Raw genomic sequence first — 16,825 nt, 5'->3', positions numbered from 1 at the left:
TTTGTAAGTCAAGGTAAAACCCTAAATCTCTGATCGACTCTGACGATGATCCTTGGTTTATCACAAATCAAACACATCTATACTCATGGGTTTCGGCAAAGTATGAAACATCTGAAACTGGCATCACTGCTAGTTTTCCTCCCCATTTTGCTAACCCATGCATGTCATAATGTAACTGAAATACAGCTCAAAGTGACATAAAGCACAACTCACTCACCCCACATTTGTCTTGCAGGTTGGCCAACGTTCGTCCACACCAGTGTAGGATTGTGCCGATGGGCATGCCAATCACAGCTCTAGCGGACAAGCAGCGGATGGTGGAGAACAATGCACGCAGGCTGGAGGTGCTCAGGAACTGTGTCAACTTCATCTTCGAAAACAAGATCTCAGATGCTAGAATTGTAAGTTCTTTTTCAGAAGAGGTTCCCCTTGGGATACTTACAAGCATTTTTATGTCCATTAAATTGAAAGTTTCTATGATAACAAAAGTCAATCATTTATAATAGATTTAGATGTCTCAGTATCTTGTGGTTAAAAAGTTGATTGTTATGCCAGTGTTTGTATTGGATTCCCAATGAGTGAGTGAGCTTTGTTTTATGCCGCACTCAGGCGGTCGGTCTGTAAATAATCGAGTCTGGACCAGACAATCCAGGGATCAACAGCATGAACATTGATCTACACGATTGGGATACAATGACATGTGTCAACCCAGTCAGCGAGCCTGACCACCCAATCCCTTTAGTCGCCTCTTACGACAAGCATGGGTTACTGAAGATCAATTCTAACCTGGACCTTTTCACGTTTTGGATTCCCAATGAGGGATGTGAAGTCCACCCCAGGAGTCCTACTTACTCAACCAAGGGTTCAGTGTTAAGCTCAGTGTTCACAATTAACCATGCATGTCAAGAGCTCCCTGTCAGATTTAGGAAGCCCCCAAATCCAAAATCCATTAGAGAGCACCCCATATACATAAGGGCCGATTTTAATTTTGAAAACTGCTATATCAAATTCTTCTGTTAGTTTTTATTATCTTACTGAAAACAAAAATGACAGAAGAATCCATACAAAGCCCAGGAAACAGGTGTGTGACAGGTTGAATAAACATCAAATTCCTGGATCCCACTTTTCTGCTGCAGATATTCCCGGCAGTGTTGCGAGCATTGAAGAGTCGCGTAGCACGGCTGGCACTGACACAGGAGTTGAACTACCACGTGCAGTCTAACCGGGCCATGTTGGAGAATCAGCAGTTCGACCTGGTTGTTAAGCTTCTGAACTGTGCTCTACAGAACGACACAAACCTGGACGAGAGTGGAGTAGCCGCTGCCATGGTGCCGCTTGTTACAGCCTTCTGTCGAGTAAGTATGACCGCTTATATCAGTCCCAGGAAGACAACAGATTTACTTTTGAAATACTACTCACAGACTAGTCTTCTGATCATAACACCTGTGGCCATGAGACACTGCAGAGTTGCATCCCTATGGTGTGCCAGGTGCCTGGAATCCACGTTCACACCTGATTTCGTTTGTAAAGTGATGATCATCTAAGGTGTGCATCACTTGGGGCTTGACTCCCAAGTGAAGCTGATACTGTTACTGAAATACTGTTGAAAGTGATGTTTAACCAAACTCATTCTGAAAATGTTAGTCCCTGATCCCTCCATATACTGGAACATTGGTGACTGTAGTGTGTTTTTTCTCCAGAAACTGTGTACGGGAGTGCTGCAGTTCGCCTACACTTGTGTGCAGGACCATGCAGTGTGGGCAAACCTACAGTTCTGGGAGCAGGCCTTCTACCAGGACGTACAGAAGCAGATCCGACAGCTGTACCTACCACAGTACGAGGAGCACCTGGTGGTCAATGTCAGTCGGGAGGGGTCCCGCAGTCCCTCGACACCCAGAGAGGTATAACACCTTAAGGGATTATATGGCTATATGGTGCCAATTTCATGCCAGCTCAGATATTGTAATATGTGCTTTGTGTGGAACTCCCATGTTATAACTGTGGAAGAATCATCAGCTGCTAGATTAATATTCATTTCAGTTCAGAGGTTTTTTACTGTTAATGTGTTTTTATATTGCTGTTTCCTTCTTGTTTGAATGACAGAGTGGGGACTCACTGAGCAGTTGGAGCAGATCGTCATCAACAACTTCAGACTCTCGGCGGTCTGGTGCCACGTACAAGACACGGGAGATTGGAGCGCTGGAGATAGCAGCAGAACAGGTAGAGCTTAGGGCTAGAGACTGAGATTGGCTGGGTTTAGAATAGAATTGTAGTGTTTTATGCTGGACCTATCACAGAGTTGACTGAACTAATCGTATGGACTGGGATTGTCTGGATTTAGAATAGTACTGTTGTATCTTGCAGTGGACACGATCCCAGAGTTGAGTGAACTAACGGTAGGGTCAAGGGGTAGAGACTGGGATTGGCTGGATTTAGAATAGTACTGTAGTATCTTGTGGTGGACTTCCAGCGTTGAAAGAAATGGAGGTCGGGTTGTTACCATGTGGGATCTGGTAACATAACACAACTCTCTCAATCCATCTTCCATCACAGGGTACCAGATATTATAGTGCCATAAAGTAGGAATATTTTTGACTGCGGTGGAAGAAAACATTCAATCAATCACTCACTCACTCAACCCATAATAGTTATAAGTGAATTTTGACAGTTCAACATTGACTGCAGAGAGTGACTATGCACAACTAACAGTGACTATACACTGTGTACTATGTGTTACAGCTGCGTATCTACACAACCCTGAACAAGATGACCCAGCAGGAGCTGATCAATAATGAGGAGTCGACAGTGTACAGCCAGGCTATCCACTACGCCAACAGGATGGTGTTCCTGCGAGTGCCGCTCGACGTCAGTCGGTCGCTGAAGAACACCCAGGGCCTGGACGGCGAGAGCAACAGCAATAGCAACATCACAGCCAGGTCAGTGTCACTGCAGTAACGAAGGAAGGAATGTAACTCATCCCATGCTTGTGACATCTCATTGCATGGAAACTTTGTTACTCTGATACATTTTGATGAAAAATTATTAATGGATTATTTACATTTGTTACTCCGAAAGACTCACAATTCATTGTCAGTGGTACCTCCCAAATGAATATGTGTTCATTTTACATGTCTATTGTAATACAGACGCTATTCAGTACAGATGTTTTGTAGGGCCGGTGGGGTAGCCTAATGGTTAAAGTGTTGGCTCGTCATGCCGAAGACCCGGGTTCGAATCCCCACATGGGCACAATGTGTGAAGCCCATTTCTGGTGTCCCCCGCCGTGATGTTGCTCGAATATTGCTAAAAGCGGCGTAAAACCAAACTCAGTCAGACAGATGTTTTGTGCTGTTACGGCCGCCCAACCATGATGTAGCAGTTAGAGTGGTATGAAGGTTGTGTCCTATCAAAAGACGTTAAAATATGTACTTGTTGGTCCCTGCCTGGCGCGCTCAGCATTAATGGGTACAACAAGGACTGGTCGGCTCAGCAGTGTGATGTGTCTGAGTGGGTTATTCATGCTTAACTGCGGCATGGTTTCTCAATGAGCTAGCACTATAAAACCAGCTCAAGTCTGGGATAGTACAAGCTGCCATATATACACACGGATGCACATCGTCATATGAGCAAAATATTCTTAAGTGCGATGTTAAACCCCATTTCACCTCTCTTTGTGCTGTTACGTAAGAACATACTGGTGTGTGTTTGTGATTGTTTCTGTGTTTGTGTTCAGTATTGCTGAGAGTGACAGTTTTGATGCCGAGAGTGGGTTTGATGAGACCGAGACAGTAGACGTGGGCTCCACAGTTGTGAGGTTCGTGACGAGGTTTGTGGACAAAGTCTGCGCAGAGGGAGGTGTCACACAGGAACACATCAAGTCCCTGCATCAAATGGTTCCAGGTGAGTCACAGGTGGCACATGAAGTCCCATCGTCAAATGGTTCAAAGTGATTTAATTTCCCAGATGGAGTATAAACAAAGAGAATACACTCTCAGACTAACATCTATATTTTGGTTGAAAATTTGGCCTATTTTGAAACAAATTTCAGTGCAATAACTTTGATAAATTTCTCTATTCTCATGTTGGTTTCTGTGTTGATATTACAGTTAGTGTCAGAATGAATGAGTGGAGACTTTCTTTCTAATGTTAATCTGGCAAGTGTAGTAAATGAGCCGACAGTCCTAGATGAGATGGACTGAATGTAAGTATCTTTCAGGATCAGCTACTCAAATATAGCAGGTACTTTCAAGCTTCAGTATTTCCTGGCCATCAGGAGCGGTGGTGTAGCCTAGTGGTTAAAGTGTTGGCTCGTCATGCCGAAAACCCGGGTTCGAATCCCTACATGGGTAAAATGTGTGAAGCCCATTTCTGGTGTCCCCTGCCGTGATGTTGCTGGAATATTGCTAAAAGCGACGTAAAACTAAACTCAGTCAGTCAGTCCTGGCCATCATACTAGTCAAGTTATGTAAAAAGTTACACATTGACAGTGGTCTTTAGTGTCTAAACCAGGAGTGATCCCTGCAAGTTGACATGTGGTTGTCTCCCCTTAGGTGTGGTGGCCATGCATATAGAGACCCTGGAGAATGTCCACAAGGAGAGCAAGAGGCTGCCACCAATACAGAAGGTGAGAGTTATGTCCCCTAGATGGCAGGATCTGCTCATCTTTTTCTTTGAATGTCATATTTGCCCACTTATGATCATTGTCAATATCAGACCATAAGAGAAGTGAAAGAATGCATTGATTCCTACAAGGGAGAGTTGTGAGGCCTTATATGCCTGGATCTGCTGATCCTTTGTACAGTGTGCACAGGATGTGTGATATGTGCTGATGTGATATATTCAGTTATCACCTGACCTGTGTATGATACTGCTGAGTGTACACTATGTAGTACGTGTGATCCTCTATGCTGTATTTTCTATATTCTCCAGCCGAAGATCCTCACTCCATCTCTACTCCCGGGAGAGGAGGTTGTGATGGAGGGGCTGCGCGTGTATCTTCTGCCAGACGGGCGTGAGGAGGGGCTTGGGGCATACATGGGAGGACCCACTCTACTGCCAGCAGAGGGCGCTGTTTTCCTCACCACCTACAGGATCATCTTCAAGGGCACACCATGTGATCCTCTGTGTAAGTTGTACCCTGTAGCTGGGAGAATGTTGATACTGTTCTATGAACCACTCTCATATTATATCCTAGCCCAGATTATTTTTTTGTAAAGTAAGGACCAGTTGTTCTCTGCACTGAATTTCTGCACCTTTGGCACTGTAGCGTAAAGTATGCACTCTTGATATACAACTCTAATGGTATCAATTGTTGTTTCAGCATGTGAGCAGATCGTGATCCGGTCATTCCCGGTGGCCACTTTAACGAAGGAGAAGAAGATCAGTGTTCAGTACCTGCCTCACCTAGACCAGTGGCTGCAGGAAGGACTTCAGCTCAGGTCCAATGTGTTCCAGGTGTGTAGTTGTAGTTGTAGTCCTGGAATGCAGTTGTAGTTGTTGTCCATTATGTTCCTGATATGCAGAGGCAGTTATAGTTGTAGTCAGATGTGTTCCAGGTAACGCAGTCACAGTCTATGTGACTGTCTTGACTGGCCAGGGGAATATATTCAGTAATACTGCTGTCACTATAGAATAGTCATGGTAATGTGTGATATTACATGCTGATCTTGATGACTAAGATGGTGGTGATGGCATAGATGATGATGAATCTTACATAAGGGTGATGTGGTAGCCTAATGGTTAAAGCGTTGGCTCGTTACGCCGAAGACCCGGGTTCGAATCCCCACATTGGCACAATGTGTGAAGCCCATTTCTGGTGTCCCCCCGCCGTGATGTTGCTGGAATATTGCTAAAAGCGGCGTAAAACCAAACTCAGTCAGTCAGTCCTGGTAAAAATTGAAGTTACTGCTTCATAGGGAAGTGTGATTTGAATTCCTATTTGTAACTATGTGCACATAACTGTTTTTGAACTGTGGAACAATTGTATGTGAATGATTAACTTGATGCATATATTGCATCTTGCAGTTGCTGAAGATTGCATTTGATGAGGAGGTTGGGTCCGATAATGTCGAGACTTTCAGGAAGCTGGTGATTAAGATCCGCAATCCACCAAGTGTGTTCAACACCTTTGCGTTCACTGGTCACATGATCCAGCAGGCCACCCCTCTACGTAAACAGAAGGAGAAGAACGCCTCACTCAGGTAACGCTCATGGTCTTCACATCCCTTGTCCCCTTATTGGGGCAACATCTGTGTCCCATCTTGTGACAGAAGGGAATTGGGTGATCACATTGTAATAGGATAATACTTGATGTGGTTGGGCCACAGTGTTCCTGATCCAGGTCAGTGTGCATTCTTCAAAGAATTGTTGGTACTGCATATGAAAAGGTGTTATTACTTGACTGTGTAACAGGTTGATAGCACCTCACTATTCTGTCTCATTCTAAATTAGTCCTATTCAAAGGTTCGTATGTAACTAATTGTAGGCAATTTGCCAAGAGAACCCTTCTGAAGACTGCAAGAAAAGCTGGGCTGAAATCCAAGCAGTCAAACAGGAAGACGAAGTATGTGTTGCCGACCCCACCATTGCCGAGACGGAACATATCTCCACGGTCATCAGACAGCGAGTCAGAACGCCCCAACAGCGAAGCATTCGATGATCTCTCCAGTAGGAACACAGTTTTGACCTTTTCTGCTTAAGCCATGACAGGGATAACAAAATAGTTTCTAAGAAATTCACCCAAACTCATATGTTGCTGTCTGGTGTATATTTTACATGAATAGTAGAGATCATATATTCCCATCTCTACATATAAAGCTGTAAGGTTGGTAGAAGTACTGCAATAGTATTCAGTAAGATGAGGATCTGTTGACTTGAGGACACTGTGACCTCTAACCATGTATGTGTTCCTGTTTTTGCAGTTATTGACGAGGGTGAGTTTGTCACGTCACTCTCTAGTGATCCCAAGAATCTGGAGCGTCTGGTGGAGAAGACCGGTTACCAGGACTACCAGCGTCTCGGCCTCGGCAACCTGTCGACAATCGGACAGAAGTCACGCTCAGAACCATTCAGGATATCAGTAGTTAATGCCAACTACTCTGTGTGTAGAAGGTGAGTGGAACATTGTAGCATTGTAACTGACAACGTCTGATTTCCTTCACCAACATTTGATGATTGGCTGGCTGTCAAATTGTAGCTAGTGTTGCTGACTGCATGATAAACTCACAACAAAGACTTTCTGGAACTCCATATCAAAATGGGTTCCCATTACATTTGTCCTATTGTGGGGAATTCTGAGTCAAAAGGGGTCCAAGAGCCACATGTTTGACTTACTTGACCAGAAGATGGTCAGACTGACGGACTTGTCTGGTCATGTGTTATTGTGTCCATCTGTTGAGTGATGTATCTGCAGTCTGATCTGTGCCTCCTCTGTGCTACAGTTACCCTGCCTTACTGGTCGTACCTCAAGTTGTTGCTGATGAAAGTATACGAAAGTTTGCCCGCTGTCATCGGCAGTCTAGGTAAGTCTCAAGCTGTGGAAATAAATGTCTATGTGTTTCTTGAAGTTGTACTATCTGGAGGAAATTACAGAAAGGAATTTATATGTCTTCCTACTTTTCTGAATTGTGACTTCTTGTATCAGTAAAAGATCCTTATGATTTGTACAGTTACACTTTGACAGAGTGATCAGTTGTCAGTCGTCTGTCATCTGCATCAATGTGTTAATTAATAGTTAAGTGCCAACTCCAGTATCCATTTTACAATGTCCTCTATCATGTCCCCAGGTTTCCTGTGATAACATGGCGGCACCCGCGAACGAAAGCATTACTGCTGCGTGCATCTGGTCTACATAGTCGGGGTCTCATGGGCATGCTCAGACACAACCAAACATCAGGTAGGTCAGACACAACCAAACATCAGGTAGGTCAGACACAACCAAACATCAGGTAGGTCAGACACAACCAAACATCAGGTAGGTCTGACACAACCAAACATCAGGTAGATCTGACACAACCAAACATCAGGTAGGTCAGACACAACCAAACATCAGGTAGGTCAGACACAACCAAACATCAGGTAGGTCAGACACAACCAAACATCAAGTAGGTCAGACACAACCAAACATCAGGTAGGTCTGACACAACCAAACATCAGGTAGATCAGACACAACCAAAAATCAGGTAGATCTGACACAACCAAACATCAGGAAGGTCAGACACAACCAAACATCAGGTAGGTCAGACACAACCAAACATCAGATAGGTCAGACACAACCAAACATTAAAAAGGTCAGACACAACCAAACATCAGGTAGGTCAGACACAACCAAACATCAGGTAGGTCAGACACAACCAAACATCAGGTAGGTCAGACACAACCAAACATCAGGTAGGTCAGACACAACCAAACATCAGGTAGGTCAGACACAACCAAACATCAGGTAGGTCAGACACAACCAAACATCAGGTAGGTCAGACACAACCAAAATAAGGTCAGACACAACCAAACATCAGGTAGGTCAGACACAACCAAACATCAGGTAGGTCAGACACAACCAAACATCAGGTAGGTCAGACACAGGTAACCAACAACCAAAACATCAGGTAGGTCAGACAAAACAAAATAAGGTCAGACAGAACCAAACATCAGGTAGGTCAGACACAACCAAACATCAGGTAGGTCAGACAACCAAACATCAAGTAGGTCAGACACAACCAAACATCAGGTAGGTCAGGACACAACCAAACATCAGGTAGGTCAGGACACAACCAAACATCAGGTAGGTCAAACATCACACAACACAACCAAACATCAGGTAGGTCAGACACAACCAAACATCAGGTAGGTCAGACACAACCAAACATCAGGTAGGTCAGACACAACCAAACATCAGGTAGGTCAGACACAACCAAACATCAGGTAGGTCAGACACAACCAAACATCAGGTAGGTCAGACACAACCAAACATCAGGTAGGTCAGACACAACCAAAAAACATCAGGTAGGTCAGGTCAGGTCAGACACAACCAAACATCAGGTCAGACACAACCAAACATCAGGAAGGTCAGACACACAAACATTAGTTACGTTAGACACAATCAAACATCAGGTAGACAGGATAAGGCCAAACATCAGACACCAAACATCAGACATGTTTCAATCCAATTCCTTTTCCTCACTCACTCACTCATCAATGGAAATAAGAAAAATCTATATGATGTTCAGAATATGCTAATCCTTAGATAACATGACAACTCAGTTAAGCTTTTATTTTATAAACCATCAACCTATTCAAACTTTCTCTTAGTGTCATTTCATAGCAAATACATGCTTTCAAAACTGACCTTTTTCATCAGAGTGAATTCTTTCCAGGTACTTCAAGCGGGGAAACCTCCTCAAGTTTAGAACAAGAAAAATATTTTTCGGCTCTGGTGGCAGCCACACCGAGCAGCAACCGATCTTACCACTCGTCATACAGCGACTCCCTCACTAGCCTGGACTCGCTGATGATGGTGGGCACAGACACTCTGACAATCCCAGAAACCCCCGATCCCTTACGGCGCAGTATCTTCAGCAAGGGCAGCACCGCCAACAGGGGCAGCACCAGCGGCAAACCAAAGCCTACATGTGAGTTGTCTCCCTTTCAAACTCCATTCTTGTTATGTGTGTGGATTATGTTACTTTGCTGAGTAGTGTTTTCCTGAAACATACTTATATAAGAATAAGAATAGATTATTTAAGGGAGGTGGATATGGTAATTCTTCTTTTCGATGAAAAAGTAATTTGATCCTGGTTGTATATATTTTAATGAATAATGTATGAATACAGTTTAGATTATTAAAGTTCAGATTATTAAAAAAGTTTGCTGGTTTATTATTTACTGTTGTAATTAGTTGTAAGTGTAACGGTGTATCAAACAATAGGTTTTTAGGACATTGCACTTTGGGAAAACACTACAACAATGGAGTGAAGTGTATATGATTTCTGCCATGTTGCCGTGGCCCAGTTTTCAAATGTAACAGTTTCATGTTTTTCAGTGTCATCTTCAGTTCTGTGTGAGGAGATCTTTTATTTATTTGTTATTGGGTTCAGAAACAGTTCCTCCACATCTCTTTCATATTGTTCAGATTATTATTGTTGTTGGTTTCATTTTACATTTTATATAATTATGACACCACTTTTCCCCTCTGATTATTATGTACCCTGGTCCTGCCAGCACCCATCATGCATGATGGTTTTGTATGACACGCCCTTGTATGACACTTCCTTGTATGACACACCAACATGTGCACATGTGTATTCCAGTATGCATGCATTCAAGTACGTCTCCCGACATGCACACGTAAATGCATATATAGTTACTCTGAACTGATAACATGTTTGTGTAAATCAGTTGAAATATCTCAATATTTGCCAAATGCTGGCTAGTACAGATTGTGTATCAGCTGGGCAAGAGTTCAGGATCTATTCCACAAAGCAATCTTTGTACTAGGACTGTTGCAAGGGAGTTGCTTAAGATGTGGCACTAAAATCTTTTCCTGGATCCTTGTGTCCCATTTCATAAACAGTCTTTACGTTCTGACTAACTTTGCAAGCCTTGTTAAAGGATGGGTTTTATAACCATTTTGGTGCTACGATAGCTATGTGGCCACATTGCCCAGGGCCCTGTTTCACAAAGCGATCTTAGTGCTACGACTGTCGTCACTCTATGTTAAAGTATAGGAGATACAATAGGTGTGGCACTATGATCGCTTTGTGAAACACGGCCTGTATGACAGGGCTATTAAACTCTGATAAACTAAATAAAGACTTGCAACATCTGTAGTGTTGGGTTGGCTTTGTGAAACCATGAATTTACTTATCGATTAAATACGAACTTGATAGCATGTGTGTCCTAGATAACAAAATCTTCATATTCATTGTATTTAGAAATGCATATCATGTCAATTCATATCCTCAATCAGGGCTACACATTTCCCATTAACAGCCCTGAATGTGCTGTTTATCCACGCATCCCTTGGAATGTCACACCACTTTTTAGAAAATATTTTTAGTAGTTTAGTGTCCTGTCTACATTTGCACAAAGTGATCTTAGCACTATGTCTAGCATAGTGTATAGGAGTTACGATCATCGTAACTCTTAGATTGCTTTGCGTAAGTGGGCCCTGCACTGATGTAACTGTTTAGTCCTGCACTGTTCAGCTGTCATCACTACCATCCCTACATCAGTAGAATGTTTCGTTTCTTCTTGTAGATTTCCTTTTGAATATGTTGTTGTTGTTGGTTTTCAGTGGAAGATGAATTTGACTGTAAGCTATTATTCCTTTTCTCAATTAACCTTAAATGCAGCAAAGTCTCTAATGCCTTAGCTTCAATTTGGAACAGATGCTGGTGTTTGGTGTGTGGTTGAATTGTATGGAGAAAGACAGCTTTTGATTATCGATACATGAAATAACTAATTTCAGGAAATGTATAGTCATTTACTGTCTTCTGATTGAATACCAGCTTTGATGTGTGACTTGAGACAGCTAGTGTCGTAGTAAGAGTGGCTTGTACCATAGTATGCTGCCAAAACCAATATCCTTTCGTCAGCAACAAACAAACGCAGTTGCTTTTTTTTCCCTTTATGGTTTGATTATGTCACTGTTTTTGTTATCATAAGTAGTCTCTGTGTGTTATTTCCAACCAGGTGTAATTTTGATGTACGCCTCATAAAACATGTATCTTACACAAGGACGTGTACATTGTAAGAAAATCATTTGTCACAAAATATTTTCATATGGTTTAATACATTGAGTTTGCTTGACATATTTAATCTTTACAGAATGTTCAAAATTATGATTAACACATTTAAAAACAATCTGCAGGACTATTTTGATGACATTCAGTCAGTTTCTGAGAAAATTAACCTGTCTGAAATTCTGTATAAATACAAAAGTTCTCCAACAGGCTATAGTGGGTGTCTATTTCTCGGTTGTGCCTCAGTTCATTTTTGACTGGATATGTGTCATGTCAGTGACATGTATTGTGACATGTCACGATAGCCCTTACACTGAGTTACTGGATGTGGTGTGACTTGAACATATGTCCAGGTCAGAGTGAGTGAGTGAGTTTGGTTTTATGCCGCTTTTAGCAATATTCAGCAATATCATGGCGAGAGACACCATAAATGGGCTTCACAATGTACCCATGTGGGGAATCGAACCCGGGCCTTTGACATGACGAGCGAACGCTTTAACCAATAGGCTACCCCACCACCCCTGTCCAGGTCAGAGATCTGATGCATACTGTCTGGCCTAGATACTCCAATTCTACGAAATATTGATTTTGACAAAAAGTTTTAAATTAATAGAAAATGATAAGATGAAGATATTGATCAGTACAGGTTTGTGAAATGATATACTTGGGTTGCTACAAAAATAGCAGTATAGCCTTCAGCATCATTTGTCCATTTGGTTACAGATAACACACAGAGACTGTTTTAGCTGCATGGTTGATATTTATTTTCTTTCATTTGCTCTTTTAAATTGGTTGCCTAGCAGCGCAAGATCAGCCGGTGATGAGGGGCGTTAGACGCGGGTCGTTTGTGCAGACTATGAATCGCCTGCGAGCTAGCATCGGCAAAGGCAGCATTGGTTTCGGAAGTAGTAACACGTGTAGGTCTAACTGTCACCTCTGTACGTAATGTCTGCTGTCCCAGCATAACATTGTCACTTGCCTGGTCCTGGTCTCACTGGAGGACCTCCAACATAATCCATAGGCGAGTTTCAGATGCCAGCATGCGCATGTCAATCATATCCCACTCTTCTGGAGACACTGAGTTACTGTCAGACATCTCTACAAACAAATCAGCAGCTAATCCGAGTCACTGGCAAACAAAAACATATCATGGACGATCGTCAAGGTTATCAATCTTATATTGTAAATCACTGGAGATTCTGTTGGTACTGAAACATTTGTCCTTATTAACCCTTAAGCCTATGTAAATATGTCCTGTGCACACCTCCCATCAACCAAGTTTCCACACCTGCCATCAACCATGTGTCCTCGTCTCCAATCAACCAATTTTCCACACCTGCCATCAATCATATGTCCACACCTCCCATCAACTATGTGTCCACTGTCCACACCTTACATCAACCATGTGTCCACATCTCCCATCAACCATGTGTCCACACCTCCCATCAACCATGTGTCCACATCTCCCATCAACCATGTGTCCACATCTCCCATCAACCATGTGTCCACACCTTACATCAACCATGGGTCCACATCTCCCATCAACCATGTGTCCACATCAACCATGTGTCAACACCTCTCCACAACCATTAATCAACAGCCCCCTCAGTGTATTTTGGGGTCAGTCATTGTTTTATGACACATTTTGGATCCTGTAACAGATACAGTCGTTATTGGATACTGTGACATGTTTCCATTCAAGAAGTGTCCAGTGATTGCACGAATGTCGTGGATGGTGACAGTTTGACAATCTTTGTACATTAACATCATCCTGCTTGGAAGCACTGTGGGTCTCGCCAACCGGCAGTGCTTCCACTGCCTGCCTCCCTTGCCATGCTTCATTCATTAACAGGCTTGCTCCAGTACCCAGCTTCTAACAAGTGGTGTTATAATTCATTATCCATTCTTTACAGGTCTTCTCTCTGTTCTTCTAGTTTATTTTTCTCATGTCTGTGTTGAACAAGAAATAGTCATTCTTTCTCTTTTCTAGCAGTAGAAATTAATAAGTCAAAACTGTATTAATTATCTGTGAGCCCACGTTCATTTGATTACTGTATGTCAAGTGGAAATGTTAGGTAAGATAGGGTGATCATTGAACCCTTCCTCTCCTGTCTTCAGTATGGCTGAAACATCTGCTTCACCATCAGATCTTTGTTTTGGAATGAAAGTATTTGCTTTTTTCTGATAAACAGATCTGCAAAGTCTGCAATATTTGTGAAAATAGAAGTGAAAATGTTACAAAGTGTTTTTTCTCAGCTCATATTACACAAGATGTGTGAAATAATATTCCGCTTAATGATATTAACCCTTTCGAACTTAGATGCTACTTAGGCACATGTAGTTTTTCAGTATATTTACACACTTCCATTACAGGCATACAAGTAATGACAGAAAAACAAATGCCTTGATGTAAATTGTTTATAGAATAATTCAGTTATGTAAAGATTTGACATGAACTCAAGTAAGGCTTCATAACAGAAGCATCAAGAGGTAACAAAATCATGTTAGTTAGTTAAAATCTGGAAATAGTAACCCAATACCTGTACATTAATGGCTGGGCTGTGTAACAATGTAAAGAACTGTTTATTATCAACACATCCAGTATTTCCCAGGTCATAAACAGGAACACATTTCAACACAGGAGTTTAAACTTGACTTTGCAGTTCTGACAATGCCGAGGAGACCGCGGAAAGGCTGGCAAAGTAATCTACCATTTCCCTTGTGTATAGCATGAGTCGTCCCCCTTTATTTTCTGTTTGGCGTATGTCACTGTATGATAGCTAGCTGTCTGCTTCTACACCTCAGGACAGTCTGTCAACAATGTATCTCCATCACTTGTTGCATCTCACAGCAGATGTGTACATATTCATGTTTATCATTACTCCTTAGATAAAATTGGCTTGGCAGCTGAATCAGTGTTGCCATTTTATTATGATTGATCAGACGTCGCTTTTCATTGAAAAGTTTTCTCTGTAACTTGTGAGTAATGATAAGGTCATTTTATGTTTCATTAGTTGGGTGTACAAGGTTTTACTAGATGTATATTCATACAGATTCATTGTTTGTGTGTTCAAGATCATATAGCTGTTAAAATCCTGCACATCCTACTGGTGACATGCATAACTAATCTTAGTTCAATAACACATGAGATCCAGGTGGTACTAGTCACACAGAACTACTGTCACAGTTGTATATAAACCGCCCTCTAGGGGTTACAAAGTTGAAACAGCTACAAATTAGGCCAGGGGACTCAGTCATTACAGGTGCTGCAATTTGTTGAGAAGAGTGAGTGTCTCACAACTGGGAGTTCTCACAAGTGGGAGGACACCTTCAGAAGTATTCCAACTATATGGCGTCGGTCTGTAAATAATCGAGTATGGACCAGACAATCCAGTAATCAACAGCATGAGCATCGATCTACGCAATTGGGATACAATCACATGTGTCAACCAAGTCAGCGAGCCTGACCACCCAATCCCGTTAGAGCCTCTTACAACAAGCATGGGTTACTGAAGATCAAATCTAACCTGGATCTTCACTTACGACAAGCATGGGTTACTCGAGGTCAATTCTAACCTGGATCTTCAGAGTTTTGTCCCTTATAATTTTTGCTTCCTATACCACATTGGCACTGAGTATGATTGGTTGTTTAGCACCAATATTTTTTTAAATATTTAAGTCAGGGTTCTTTTTCTATTTAGCCTTTTCAGTTTATATTGATTTCAAGTTATTAATAATATGTGTCATTTGCCAGGGCAAGTGTCAAAAAGAGATTCTTCAAAGGCATTTAGAAGTTGGTGTAGTAATACAAGACAAATCTTATGGATAACAACTTCTTGATTTATTTTACACAACGTTTCTAGGCTAGTTCTTGCCCCTTCGTCATCCACCTGACGAACGGACAAGAAGCAGTCCAGAAACGTTGTGTAAAATAAATCAAGAAGTTGTTATCCATAAGATTTGTCTAGTATTGTCAAAAAGAGATCGAACAGTTAACTTCAATACTTTTACTGTCATGTACACTATATCAGGCTGGAAGAGGGTATGCTCAATTAGTTATGATCCTGATTGTTTATAAGTAACATACTCAAAATTCAAATACAGATATCATGCCATCACCCTGCCCTAATATCTGAACCTGTGATGTTAGATCCACGGCCAACATCTACCAGAAGACCTGATCGGTGCCCCAGTGGCAAGCTATTGCCAGTATTCCTCGATTGTGCACCCCAACCCAAGCTTGCCCCGAGCTATGATACTATCTGTCAACACCTTACTTAGATTGTAGGGGCGCTGGGGTAGCCTGGTGGTTAAAGTGTTCGCTCGTTACACCGAAAACCCTAGGTTCAATTCCCCACATGTGTACAATGTGTGAAGCCCATTTCTGGTGTTCCCCGCCTTGCTATTGCTGGGATATTGCTAAAAAGCGGCATAAAAGTAAACTCACTCACTTACTTAGATTGTCCAAAAATAGCAAAATGTAAATTCAGTACCAATGTATCGATGCACTTGAAATCAAAATACTGAAATACTGTAGCCCTGTTGACAATACTGACACATGACGTGCTGTGATAGATCTAAAAAACTGTGGTCCTACTTGCAATTCTTGACATGCCTTGATAGATCTGAAATACTGTAGTCCTATTGACAATACTGTCAACATTCCATGATAGATTTGAAACATTGTTGTCCTATTCACAATACTGTCAACATTCCATGATAGATTTGAAACATTGTTGTCCTATTCACAATACTGTCAACATTCCATGATAGATTTGAAACATTGTTGTCCTATTCACAATACTGTCAACAATCCATGATAGATTTGAAACATTGTTGTCCTATTCACAATACTGTCAACAATCCATGATAGATTTGAAACATTGTTGTCCTATTCACAATACTGTCAACATTCCATGATAGAACTTCGTAAGTGTTGTCCCGCTCTCCACCCAACTGTGACAGTAGTTCTGTGTTCTAACAAGCTGTACAGAAACTACTAATGGAGCAAGAATGAAGCAGATATCACTGTACGAGGCACCATGTTATCACATGGGCAGCATGAGCAGGTTGATACGGGGGTTACA

At 42.0% G+C, this 16,825-nt stretch overlaps 1 protein-coding gene across 8 annotated transcripts in view; it reads left to right on the top strand.

The window, feature by feature from the left end:
• Window positions 1–16,825, top strand: part of LOC124288330 (myotubularin-related protein 13-like) — a 113,707-nt gene that overhangs the window by 91,277 nt on the left and 5,605 nt on the right. For 3 of the 8 annotated variants that reach the window (XM_046724838.1, XM_046724840.1, XM_046724839.1), the window contains exons 14-30: window positions 236–401; window positions 1,137–1,355; window positions 1,701–1,901; window positions 2,104–2,220; window positions 2,740–2,936; window positions 3,734–3,900; window positions 4,551–4,624; window positions 4,930–5,125; window positions 5,321–5,454; window positions 6,025–6,200; window positions 6,485–6,666; window positions 6,921–7,110; window positions 7,440–7,520; window positions 7,785–7,894; window positions 9,372–9,626; window positions 11,291–11,308; window positions 12,542–12,655. In XM_046724838.1, coding sequence (XP_046580794.1) covers window positions 236–401; window positions 1,137–1,355; window positions 1,701–1,901; window positions 2,104–2,220; window positions 2,740–2,936; window positions 3,734–3,900; window positions 4,551–4,624; window positions 4,930–5,125; window positions 5,321–5,454; window positions 6,025–6,200; window positions 6,485–6,666; window positions 6,921–7,110; window positions 7,440–7,520; window positions 7,785–7,894; window positions 9,372–9,626; window positions 11,291–11,308; window positions 12,542–12,655 — 2,597 coding nt within the window. Of the gene's footprint in view, window positions 1–235; window positions 402–1,136; window positions 1,356–1,700; window positions 1,902–2,103; window positions 2,221–2,739; window positions 2,937–3,733; window positions 3,901–4,550; window positions 4,625–4,929; window positions 5,126–5,320; window positions 5,455–6,024; window positions 6,201–6,484; window positions 6,667–6,920; window positions 7,111–7,439; window positions 7,521–7,784; window positions 7,895–9,371; window positions 9,627–11,290; window positions 11,309–12,541; window positions 12,656–14,401; window positions 14,441–16,825 lie in introns of all 8 variants that reach the window. The other 5 variants (XM_046724842.1, XM_046724844.1, XM_046724841.1 and 2 more) reach the window with 4 other exon arrangements.

This window comes from Haliotis rubra, unplaced genomic scaffold (genome assembly GCF_003918875.1).
Source record: "Haliotis rubra isolate DU_JTF1 unplaced genomic scaffold, ASM391887v1 Scf415, whole genome shotgun sequence".
NCBI classification, from domain to species: domain Eukaryota; kingdom Metazoa; phylum Mollusca; class Gastropoda; order Lepetellida; family Haliotidae; genus Haliotis; species Haliotis rubra.
Note: the sequence above shows the minus strand (reverse complement) of the source record. Positions and strands in the feature narration are given on the sequence as shown.